At 39.6% G+C, this 11547-nt stretch overlaps 1 protein-coding gene across 12 annotated transcripts in view; it reads right to left on the reverse strand.

The window, feature by feature from the left end:
• Positions 1-5662: 5662 nt before the first annotated feature.
• The window catches only part of MAPK10 (mitogen-activated protein kinase 10), a 593666-nt gene continuing 587781 nt past the window's right edge, over positions 5663-11547 (reverse strand). For 11 of the 12 annotated variants that reach the window (XM_059375288.1, XM_059375259.1, XM_059375269.1 and 8 more), the window contains one exon: positions 5663-10530. In XM_059375288.1, coding sequence (XP_059231271.1) covers positions 10388-10530 — 143 coding nt within the window. In that variant the 3' untranslated portion in view covers positions 5663-10387. Of the gene's footprint in view, positions 10536-11547 lie in introns of all 12 variants that reach the window. The other variant, XM_059375334.1, reaches the window with a different exon arrangement.

Consider the following 11547-nt stretch of genomic DNA (forward strand, 5'->3'; position numbering starts at 1 on the left):
TCCCATTCTCAGGTAGTAACATCACGTATATAACCCAGCTTACTGATAACTAAGAAAACAATACCAAAAGAGTATGTCTTTGTGTTCCATCATCATATCTACCCAAGTGTCTACATGCAACCTGTACACACCATCATACCTCCTGCTACAATGACTGTGCCACCTGCTCCAACCAAGCCAAGTGCTCCTCCCATACACATCCCTCTGGCCTTTTCAAGCACATTACTCCTTCAAATAAATACTTTCTCTCTTACATTATGAATTTTGCTCTTTATATAATAGTCCTATCAACATATACCCATGCTATAATAGCTTTCTTAAAATTCTCTCATGTCATATTCATGTCTGATTTCCACATAATTCTTCTGCTTCACTTTCTAGAAAAAATTCTTGAATTTTCCTTACCTATGTCTAATTCCTCACATGTCATATTCTCCTTAACTCACTAAGTCATGCTTTCTTGCTCAATACTGCAGAGAACATACTCTAATATGTCAGCAATGACATTCATAAAAATCAAGTCCAGGGGTGCCGGGGTGGCTCAGTGGGTTAAAGCCTCCGCCCTCAGCTCAGGTCATGATCTCAGGGTTCTGGGATCGAGCCCCACATCAGCCTCTCTGCTCGGCAGGGAGCTTGCTTCCCCTTCTCTCTCTCTGCCTGCCTTTCTACTCTACTTGTGATTTCTGTCAAATAAGCAAAATCTTTTAAAAAATTAAAAAAAAATCAAGTCCAAATGTGAATCTTTAGCCCTATCTTCAGCCACTCAGCAGCATTGTCCCAGGTGCCCAGTCCCTCATTTTTTAAACATCTTTACTTAGCTTCTGGGATAGCACACTTTCCTGATTTTTGCCTCACTGGACATTCCTCAGAATACTCAACTATTTATTAATTTCTGTATGATGGAGCAAGAGGTATCTCCATCTTCTCGACTTTATCTACCCCCAGTCTCTTGGTGATCCATACAGCCTCATGGTTATAAATAACACATACCAGCTGGTTATGTTCAGGTTTATGTTTCAGCTCGACTTCTTCCCTTACTCCAGCCCTGTAGACATCTCTGCTACTTCATGAGGCTATCTAATATCTCCAACTAACATTTCAGAAAAAAGTATGATTTTCTTCCCAAATATGCTTATAACCTGTTGTTTACCACTTCAGTCAACCACACCATTACTTACTTGATTGTTTAGATTCTTAAAAATTCGGGAGTCATCCTGATTCTTTCATATCACATATTAATTTATCAGCAAATATTGTCAACCCTGCTTTCACAACATATCCTTAGTTATGTCCTGAAACCACCCCCATCTCAGCCCCTCCGCTCTCCAGTCCAAGCCCTATCGTATCTTCCTGTGCTACTGTTATATCTTATAAGAGCCTCTGGGGCCCCATTCTTATCTTTCTTCCCAACCTCCTCTCCCTATTCAGCAGCCACAGAGATCCTTTTACAAGGAAAATTTAGATTATATCATTTCTCTGTTCAAATCTATCCATTTTCCTATATTTAGAATAAAATCCCAAGATGTTGTCATGCTCTGACCCCTGCCTAGCTCTTCAATTTCACTGACTGTCATACTTTCTCTTGTACATTTTGTTTCACCCACAAGACTTTTGGTCATGCCATAACCACACACACAGATTCACACATACACACAGGCTCTCTCTCTCTCTCTCTCTCTAGGCTCTTACCCGAGGGCACTTGCACTTGCTTTTGCCTCAGATACGAATATGGCTCACTCTTCACTTTATTTGGGTTTATGCTCAAAGACCATTTTTTTTTTTTTGAGAGGCCCTCCCTGACCACCTCATCTAAATAACATCCCTTATCATGTCTTTTCCTCTTTAACCTGCTTTTTTTTTCTTAATGCTTTCTACTACCTTATTCCCCCATTAGAATATAGACTACATGAAGGCGGAAAGATTTGCCTGAATTCATCACAACCATGTGTGCCAAGAACAGTCCTTAGAAGATTGACGTGCTCAGTCCATATTTGTGATGTGAATCAGCGAGTGAATGTTCAGAGCTCAATGTCCAATTTCTGGTTCAGATATTCAGGGATGTTCTGAGTTGGAACTTTAATAAAAAATAACTAAATTCTGTGTTAAGTCATTGTAGGCTCCAGTCATTACCTGCAGACTGCACCAATTTCAGAGATTTGGCTTCCTATGAGAGTATCACCCAGCATCCATTGTGATGGTATTTGCTGATTTAGAGGTTTTCGTTACAGAAATACAAGCCTCAAGCCCAGCCTCTGGACGTACTTGCTCCAGAGGAAACTGTATCAAAATAAACCTCGTGTAATGCAGAAAAGAAACATCCTGGTTTGATTGTTTTTGTTTTTGTTTTGTTTTGTTTGGCTTTTAGCCTCAAAAAATTTTATCTATTCTTTTCAGGATACCGATATTGTAAGTCTTTGATAAGGTCTCAAGATGTCATCACATTTCTCCCTTTATTTGGAGACTGACATTTGTTTAAAACATACCGAAAGATAGTAGTCTACCTTTTAATTAAAGGAAAAAGAGTGCAGATACACATATTTCCCACTGACTAAATGGAGATCTACTTTTGTTTTTTATCTCCATACTATGTTTTTAAATAAATGTAAAAATTGTTTGATCTCCTATAATGTCATGGAAAATACCCAAAATTCTCTTGAGCTAATTCATTTCGACAAAATGAGAATACTGAAAGAAGCAGATTTCTTGTTTCATTGCTTTAAGGGAGTAATAAAAATGGGCTCATTTGGGTCAAACCACTAATGAACACATTGTTATTTTAAAAGAAAGAAAACACATAAGATAGAAATATTTTTGCTTTAGTCACTGATTTTGACACTGAAAGATATATTTACTCTGAGGTCTTGAGGATAAGGACTATGCCATATTTGTCTCCTACCTAGGACACATAGACAGATGTTCCATAAATATTTTTGGAGTGAATGAAGGTACTACTTAAAAATGTAGCTCAGAAATTAAAATGGAAATTCAGAGCTGTTTTCTTAGAGCTTAATTTGCATCAAATTTTGAAAATTAGCACCAAATCCAAGTCTGTAATTTATTAACACTAAAGAATAAGAATTACTTTTCAAAGTCTTCCTTTTATACTTTTATAAGAAATACTTTAATATTATTAGTTTTCCACGTGAAATATTATTTAGATCCTAAAAATTGATATTGTGTAAATATTTTTAGCATCGTGAATAGAAAAGCATTGATAACAGGCAAACTATGAGTGAGACACTTTCCTAGTCAGAGTGCGGAATGTTTTAAGATGTATCCCATTCTGCACCTGCTTTTGAATTCCAAACTATCTAGACTGTTGGGTAAACAGAGATTCCGGATCCAGGGAAGCACAGGACCAGAAGTTCAGTGACAAGGGAGTGAAGTCACCCACTCCATGGAGTGAAACTTGATCCTCTGAAACTGCATTTCAGACTTATTTTACGTTGGCTTTTATAACAGGAGAATCATGTCTTTAAAGCAAGATATATGTGGCATAGAAAGGGCAGGAAATTCCGAACGAGCATTTGACTCTTGTTTGTGTATCGGTCATCACAGTTCAATTGTTTGAGAAATGCCCATTTCCACAGCTTGTTTTCAGTAACTAAAACAGAACACACTTTTGTAAAAGGTTGAGCAGATGGAATTCAGTCTGGAGCTGAGAGAGAGAATGTGCCCCATGCAGTGGTGCCTGACGGGGAGTGATCTGAGACAGTGGGATTTTCAGTGTACTTCTCTGCTTGAAAATGTGTTCCAAGTGTGCCTTTCTTTCTTCCTTCCTTCTTCCCTTCCTTCCTTCCTTTCTTTTTTTTAATTAGGATTTTTTATCATGTTATGTTAGACACCATACAGTACGTCGTTAGGTTTTTTTTTTTTTTTTTCAAGATTTCACCTATTTGACAGAGAGAGAGAGACCACAAGCAGGCAGAGAGGCAGGCAGAGAGAGAGAGGCAAGCAGGCTCCCCGCCAAGCAGAGAGCCTGATGCGGGGCTCGATCCCAGGACCCTGAGATCACGACTCGAGCCAAAGGCAGAGGATTTAACCCACTGAGCTACCCAGGCGCCCCCGTCATTAGTTTTTGAAGTAGTGTTCCAAGATTCATTGTTTACATATAACACCATGGCTCCATGCAATATGTACCCACCTTAATACCTTTCAAAACTCTTGGGGGAAAGGTACGGTGCAAGTATGAATTGCATTGTGATAAACTGATGATATTGAAAACCTCAACCTTGGGTAAAACCCAGTGCAGTTATTGAGCAAACAAAACCATCCTTCTAGGCTGGTCCTTAAATAAGTAGCTGCAAGAAAGGTGATCTCAAGACGACTTTTTTCTCCTCAGTCCAAAGTTAGTCAAATTACCCAAATATTTGGTAAAGTTCGACGATACCTAGAATGCACCAATATTTCTTTCTGACCCTTTCTCTCCAAGAGCAATTCAGTGGAATGCAATTTCCCTTCTTAAGATTGGAGTTTTTTTCATACCTATATGTGGCCATTTTAAAACTTACTTTACTAAAAGAGTAAAGAGTTGGGGTGTCTGGGTGGCTCAGTGGGTTAAGGCCTCTGTCTTTGGCTTAGGTCATGATCCCAGGACACTGGGATCGAGCCCCACATTGGGCTCTCTGCTTGGCGGGGAGCCTGCTTCCCCCCTCACTCTCTCTGCCTGCCTCTCTGCCTACTTGTGATCTCTCTCTGTCAAATAAATAAATAAAATCTTTAAAAAAAAAAAAAGAGTTAAGAGTTGTGGTTTAAAAATGGAACAGAAACTATGCCATAGATGCAAAAGGCATTTGGCTTCTATTTTTCTTATAAGTAAAAGGTGAATTGTGTTAACTCAAAAGAATATATAAGTTTATCTTCTAATAGTGATTTTAGAATCACTAGTGATTAGAATAGTGAGCCAGTTAAATAAAATGTTTTATTTACAGAAACAGGCCATTCCTTGACACTTCCAGATACTTCCAGCTAAATTAATACAGGTTCAGTGACTTCCTTATCAAGCCACAAAATCTAATTGTTTTTTTAATTCACCAGGGAGTTTAAGATATTAAGGTTGCCTGCCATATGGACAAAAAACCTGCTTACCTTCTCTCTTGGGTAATAATTAAACTGATTAGGAATTCTGATATTAAGGAGGGACAGGTGGTGATGAGCACCGGGTGTTAGAAGCAACTAATGAATCGTTGAACACTACATCAAAAACTAATGATCTACTATATGGTGGCTAACTGAACATAATAATTTAAAAAATGTAATATAAAAAAAAAGAATTCTGATAGATTAACCTAAAGATGTTTAGTCCTGTTCTACTCATCTAATCCTTACAGAAAATTATTTCCCCCTTCACTGATTTTATACATACCTTAAAAGAAACTTACCAGGTTGCATATATACAACTACTATCTGCAGACAGAAATGGAGGTCATTTTTAGGAGAAACGGGTCTTAAATGACAACACAGGCTTCTGGTCACATGCATATTACACACTCTTAACCCATAGTGAGAAGGTAGGTCATTCCTTGTTTCTTATTTATTCCCTGGTATAATCAAACCATACTATGAAATCATGTGATATGCTTCAGAGTTCCTGTCAGGACATGAAACCCGAGACAACGAGCAGCACAATAACCATTGTCAATAGGCAAACTCCAACAAAGTCTGGATTTGCATTTGGTTTTATGTTGAGGGAAGCAGATTCGCTCTGGTTTTTAATAATTCATAAGAAACAGAAATCACAATGTATTGAGTCAGCATCCACCTACAAAGAGTCCAAAAAATCCAAAGGTCTCCCCCACTCACCCTCTTGTTCCACCGACATTTTGAAAATAAAGGGAAAAAACAGAAAGGAAAAAGAGAATGCGAAGGAACACAGATATGATTTAAATAATTTCAAAGCCTTATTAAACATCACTGAGATTGCATTTGATCCATCAGGCTGACTTTCACTTCTCACCACTCAGACCTTGCAAGGAAACTGGACATGCATGGTTTTGCCTTCCAGGGTTGACTTAGAACTATAAGGGTGAGGTGTATATGAATGTGGGTGTGCTTTAAGTCCATTTTATAAACACTGACACAGGACAATTCTTATCATTGGTAATAGTCTTTGAGTCCAATCATGCAGAATAACAGGCATGTGCAAGTTAGGTCTTGTTGCAAGATAAACATGGCAAGGTGAACAGTTTAATGCTAGACAAGGGTTGGGAGATTTGTGTTCATTAGAATATACTGGCCATTGGTCCCACATAATCATAAGTTAGATACACAGGAGTCCACATACAAACAGAGGCCTTCCATTTCAACTTGACCGACCAAGGAAATGGGTCAGAGTGAACCATTTCAGACAAAGAACTGTCTAAGTGCCAAAACAAGTAACAAAATCTTATATTTTAGTCACATGAAAAATGACTAATATAATTATTTACATTGCAACTTGTTTGTTTGTTTTTACAGAAAGCAGTATCCCTGCTTGGTTTAATTTCATCTGTAGAAAATGTAGGACTCACAATTAAAATGTTGGGGGGAGCTTGTGGGTAGGGAGTGGGGTCCCTCTTCAGACCCAAAGTGAATGGGATCAAAGATTGCTGGGACAGTATCACTCCTTTCTCTGAGCTGTAGAAGATAAATTCTTCAGCAAAGCAGGCTGACAACATTCTTTATGGAGCATAATGTTTTTAGGATTTCAATTGTCATTTGTTAAAGATAATTAAAAGAAGTAGATTTTGTAGAACTTAGACTTTGCGACGACTATTTAAAATGTAAAGTCAGTTTTGCTCATTTTTCCCCTGGCAGGTCATAAAAGGACTGATGGAGTCTCATCTCATCTCTTCCACTGATTCCCTTTGTCAAGGCCTATTTCTTGATCTACCAGTCAGCTACTATCAGTATCCTTAAGTAATATTTTCTTATCATGGTAGCAGATTGAACAAAAATTGTTGCCTTGGCCTTCAATTAAATAGCTTTCTCCCGTTGGAGGGAATCAGCCAGGCCTGGGTCCACCTCAAGTATACATTCCTACAAAGCTCAGTCATCAGATTCTTGAAGATGCAAGATTAGTAGAAGTTCTTATTCCACACGAAGAAATTTGGTCATAAGGCCAATGCATCTCTTTTTAAAAATGAACACACTGACCAAAAAACAAATCGACACATCAAAGTGGTGGTGGTTTTGCTAAGCTCTCCCAACAATTTAATTCCTTCATGCATATGGGCACACAATCATCTCTCCTACAAAATACTAGAGAACCTATCATTAAGGATCACTGCGAAACCATCAGCCCTATAGAAGGGAGCCAAGGTTAGGCCTCTCAGACTGTCAACCTCACATTCCCAAATGAACCCCAACCACAGGCAGGACCTTCCTTCTCCCAGGAATATAGTTCCAGGCGACTTGACACTTCCAAGTCTGAAAAGCAAGAAAGTCCTTTGGAATTAACAGGTGACCCTATAGGAAATACTTATTTTTTAAAGAAAAGGCTCACTGTAGAACCTAATACATTCTGAGAATTTGATAATAACAGAATCACCTCCTGAAAATCTATATTATAATAAAGTGGACCCAAGATGGTGAAGGGCTGGTGAGCTTTTGAAATGATGATCCTCTCTGTTTGTCTAATAACCTATTTGCTTTAATAACCTAGTACCATTAATCCTATAAGTAGGCAAGAAGCCAAACTCTTCCTTTGTACATGAGATTTCAATCTGAAGGATTTATTCCATTTTTTCTTGGCCGTAAGGGTGATGTGGCTAAAGGTAACTGGCACCCAAGGGCCATACAGCAGGAGAGATCAGAGGAGAGACTAGCAGAATTTAGGGAAGGTGGGCATAGCAGGGGAGCATTGCCTGGTTCATGTTTGGCTTAATCTGAGTGAAAAGAAATCACCACTTCTGCACCCATGAAAGATAGTCTAGCTGTCAAGCACTTCTAAGATGCTGGCTGGAGGGTTCCTTCTGGCTTTTAATATCATTTTGTGGCTGATGAAATTACCTTTGCGACTTACTTTCTTTCAAACAGTTGCCTGTTCCCTGCACTTAATCCCATGTGCTAGAAAGTCAGGCATAGAGAGGACACAGTCATAGCAAGAGAAAAATACAGAGAAAGGAGGTAAAGCATGAGGGAATCCGAGAACTTTTAAGAAGTGGAGGACGGGAAGTGTGACAGAGGAGAGAGAGAGAGAGAGAGCCCATGTGAATGCAGAGGTACTTTAAAAATCAGGTCATCTGCAATATTAACCCGAAAGATTGGCAGCAAGAGAAAGAAGCTGGGCCACTTTCATTCCAGGGGACAAGCTGCACAAGCTAATGTGGTTTTTTTCTCCCCATTTTAAACAAATGACCTCTTGTCACGCATCCTACTGTGAAGCAATCTCATAAACAGCAGTGTTGCTCACATGGTGATGGTGGGGGTTGGCTCTATTGCTTGAAAGAGACAAAGCTTCCCTGTTGTTGTATTTAAGGCAGTTTTCAGAGCACAGCATTCTTGTTTGCCCTATTTTTGAAGGGATTCCATTCGCCAGTCATAGCTCTCTCACCAACCTTCCGTTTCATGCGTTTCACGTCTTCTTCAGGTGAAGTACCACCACCACGTCGGCAAGCACCAAAATGGTCAGAGTGCAAAGAGCTGTGATGGGCACTTCACCGAAGTGAATAAGGGAAGCCTCCCCCCGGCCCCTATTATTGCTGAGAAGTCTCCCTGGGATTGCCTTGTATATAACCAAGATGTTTCACAGTGCCTTCTCAAGTGCTCAGGAGAGCACTTTCATTTGATTTGAACTAAATTCAGGTGATTCCGCTAAAACATTGACACAAATGCTTCATGGCTTTTGAGACAGACTCATATTGCTAAAGCTATTTAGCAGCAGTAACTTATGGGGAGAGTTATTGCTGTCACATCAACTGCAGTACAAAACTCAGATGATCAGCCCTTCTTGAATTGTCTGAATTTATGAAAATAAATAAACATGAAACATCAGCCATAGTAAGGAGTCAGGGAAACCCCTGAGGAATAGTAATGTCTGTGGAAATGTTTTCCAATGCTGACCTGAGGATCACCCCTTTGTTTTGGGTTTGTTTGTTCTTAAGAAATTAATATATATGTATATATATATATTTTTTTTATTCCAGAAGAGGAAACTAACATTTCTTAAAACCATGTAGGGTATAAACCTGGGAAGTAGCACACTTATGGAAAACACAACCCACAGTCGGAAAATAGTCAGGTTCATTTCCTGTTAAGGACATCATCCAAAGGCAACTCCACTCTGTTCCAGGGAGGGATTTTTTTACCATTAGATATGGACTCTGTAACCCTGCCTCTCCACCTGCCATGCCCTTTCCAGTTGTGACACATAAATTGTAGATGACAAATTGGGTCTACTGTCTAAAACATGGATGTCGGTGTCTCCTAGTGTCTGGGTAATAATCTCCTCGAGGTCTTCCTCACCACAGTGCTATCATCGAGTCTCTCCTACCTGCTCGCTGTCAGAGAAAAGACTGTCAGCTTTTCTTCCCACCTTCCTTCTAAAGGCCAAACCGTTCAGTACCTGGAAACTGTCATTCCCTCCCGCCCCCACACTGTACATAAGCATCACATATGTTCTTTCTACAAATTGGTATACAGGTGCCATTTAATCAGTTCAAATTTGGAAGCTACATCTTCAAGAGTCCAAGAGAGCTCACTCCCCCCATATTTTCCCCCTTTACATTTTTCTTATAAGACATACAGCTTAATCAATTAACAAACTAAATAGCTTATATACTGGCAATATATTACAGATGGGTTTATGGCAGAGTAATAGATCACATGAAATGGACCATGTGGTACCCCAGTGCATGACATCTTGGTAGAGCCCTGAGGACACTGACAGTAGCATCTCTAAGTGAGTAGTGCTGTATGAATACAGACACATGCGGATCTGTATCTACATCCATCTGACTAGGCCAAAAGGAGCAGGTAGATGCAAGATAGAGACACACACATGCTGGATGGGGCCACTGCACACCTTGTCATGCCATTTGAAAGGGCAGTTACAGGTTGCTGGTTTTGCAGCCATTAAAATTACACTTTATGGAAAAGGCTTTTCTAATTGTGTTTGAGTTGCTTTCTGTAGTAAGCATCATTGGAGGAAGACCAAAGCAAGAGCAACTAGAAGTTAAATAGACATTTAGCTTAGCTGCAATACAGAACTCCGGAGAAGAAGCAGGCTGAAAGATTGGTATCAATTTTAGGCTCGGATTCTCTCCCTTGCTATTTTCTTAGAGTTGTGTGTCTGCGTTTGCGGGTGTGCGTGCGTGTCTGTATGTGTGTGTGTGTGTGTGCGCGCGCGTGTGTGTGTTCCATCACATCATCTCCTGAAGAACGCTGGGTTTCGCAGGCAGGCGGCTAGTCACCTGCAACAACCCAGGGGTCCTGCTGAAGCTTCCAGGCTGCTGTCAGTGTCAGATGCCAGGGTCTGGTCGGTGGACATGGAGGAGATGTCATTGACGGACGAAGATGGAGGGAGACTCTCACTGCTGTTCACTGCTGCACCTGTGCTAAGAAAATGAAGACCAACATGACTAAATCTGGAACACAACCCAACTGCATGTGACTCAAGACGCAGGCCTGGGCAAATACAAGAGGTGATGTTTAGTCCATCATTCATTCAACAAGCCTTTTAAGAACAACTAATCCAGGGCACTATGTTAGATCGTGAAAATCAAAATATAACAAGGCAGAGTCCCTAGTCACAAGTTATTCTACCTTGCAAACCACCTGTAATGCTCTTAAAAGAAAACAAAGGCAGGCAAACAAAAAATAAAAAGCCCTGTCACCCCTCCCATCTCCAATATTGTCATATAATTAGCCTGAGTGAGGCCAAAGCATTTGCATTTTTTAAAAGCGCCTAGACACTGTCTAGTCAAAGGTTGGGAAGACCACTGTCCTATTGAGAAGGAAGGTGAGCAAAACCTTTTTTTTTTTTTTTAAGATTTTATTTATTTATTTGACAGAGAGAGATCACAAGTAGGCAGAGAGGCAGGCAGAGGGGGGCAGAAAGCAGACTCCCTGCTGAGCAGAGAGCCAGATGTGGGGTTTGGTCCCAGGACCCCGAGATCATGACCTGAGCTGAAGGCAAAGGCTTTAACCCACTGAGCCACCCAGGCACCCCAAGCAAGACCCTTTAATGTAACAATCTAACCTGGATGTTTTAGTGCAGGGCTTTATAAAACAAACACATGTAAGAGTCCTATTCCAAAAATATGGGCTGAGCAGAAATCACAATTACTTGGAGACTACAGCTCTTGAGAAATTAAGGTATATTAAGTAAATATTATTATAGTCATTAATGTGATATCAAACTTAAAATCCATACAGAAAAGCTAATTAGGACTTTCAGTGAAAGTTACCATAAACCAAATACCAAATAATAATAATAATAATAACAATAATAATAATAATGAAGAAGCCAGAGCACTTTTTTTTTAAAGTAGTCTCCACACTAGAGCACACTTTTTTTTAATATAATTTTTTATTTTTTATAAACATATATTTTTATCCCCAGGGGTA

The sequence above is a fragment of the Mustela nigripes genome, chromosome 1 (genome assembly GCF_022355385.1).
Source record: "Mustela nigripes isolate SB6536 chromosome 1, MUSNIG.SB6536, whole genome shotgun sequence".
In the NCBI taxonomy this organism is placed as follows: Eukaryota; Metazoa; Chordata; class Mammalia; order Carnivora; family Mustelidae; genus Mustela; species Mustela nigripes.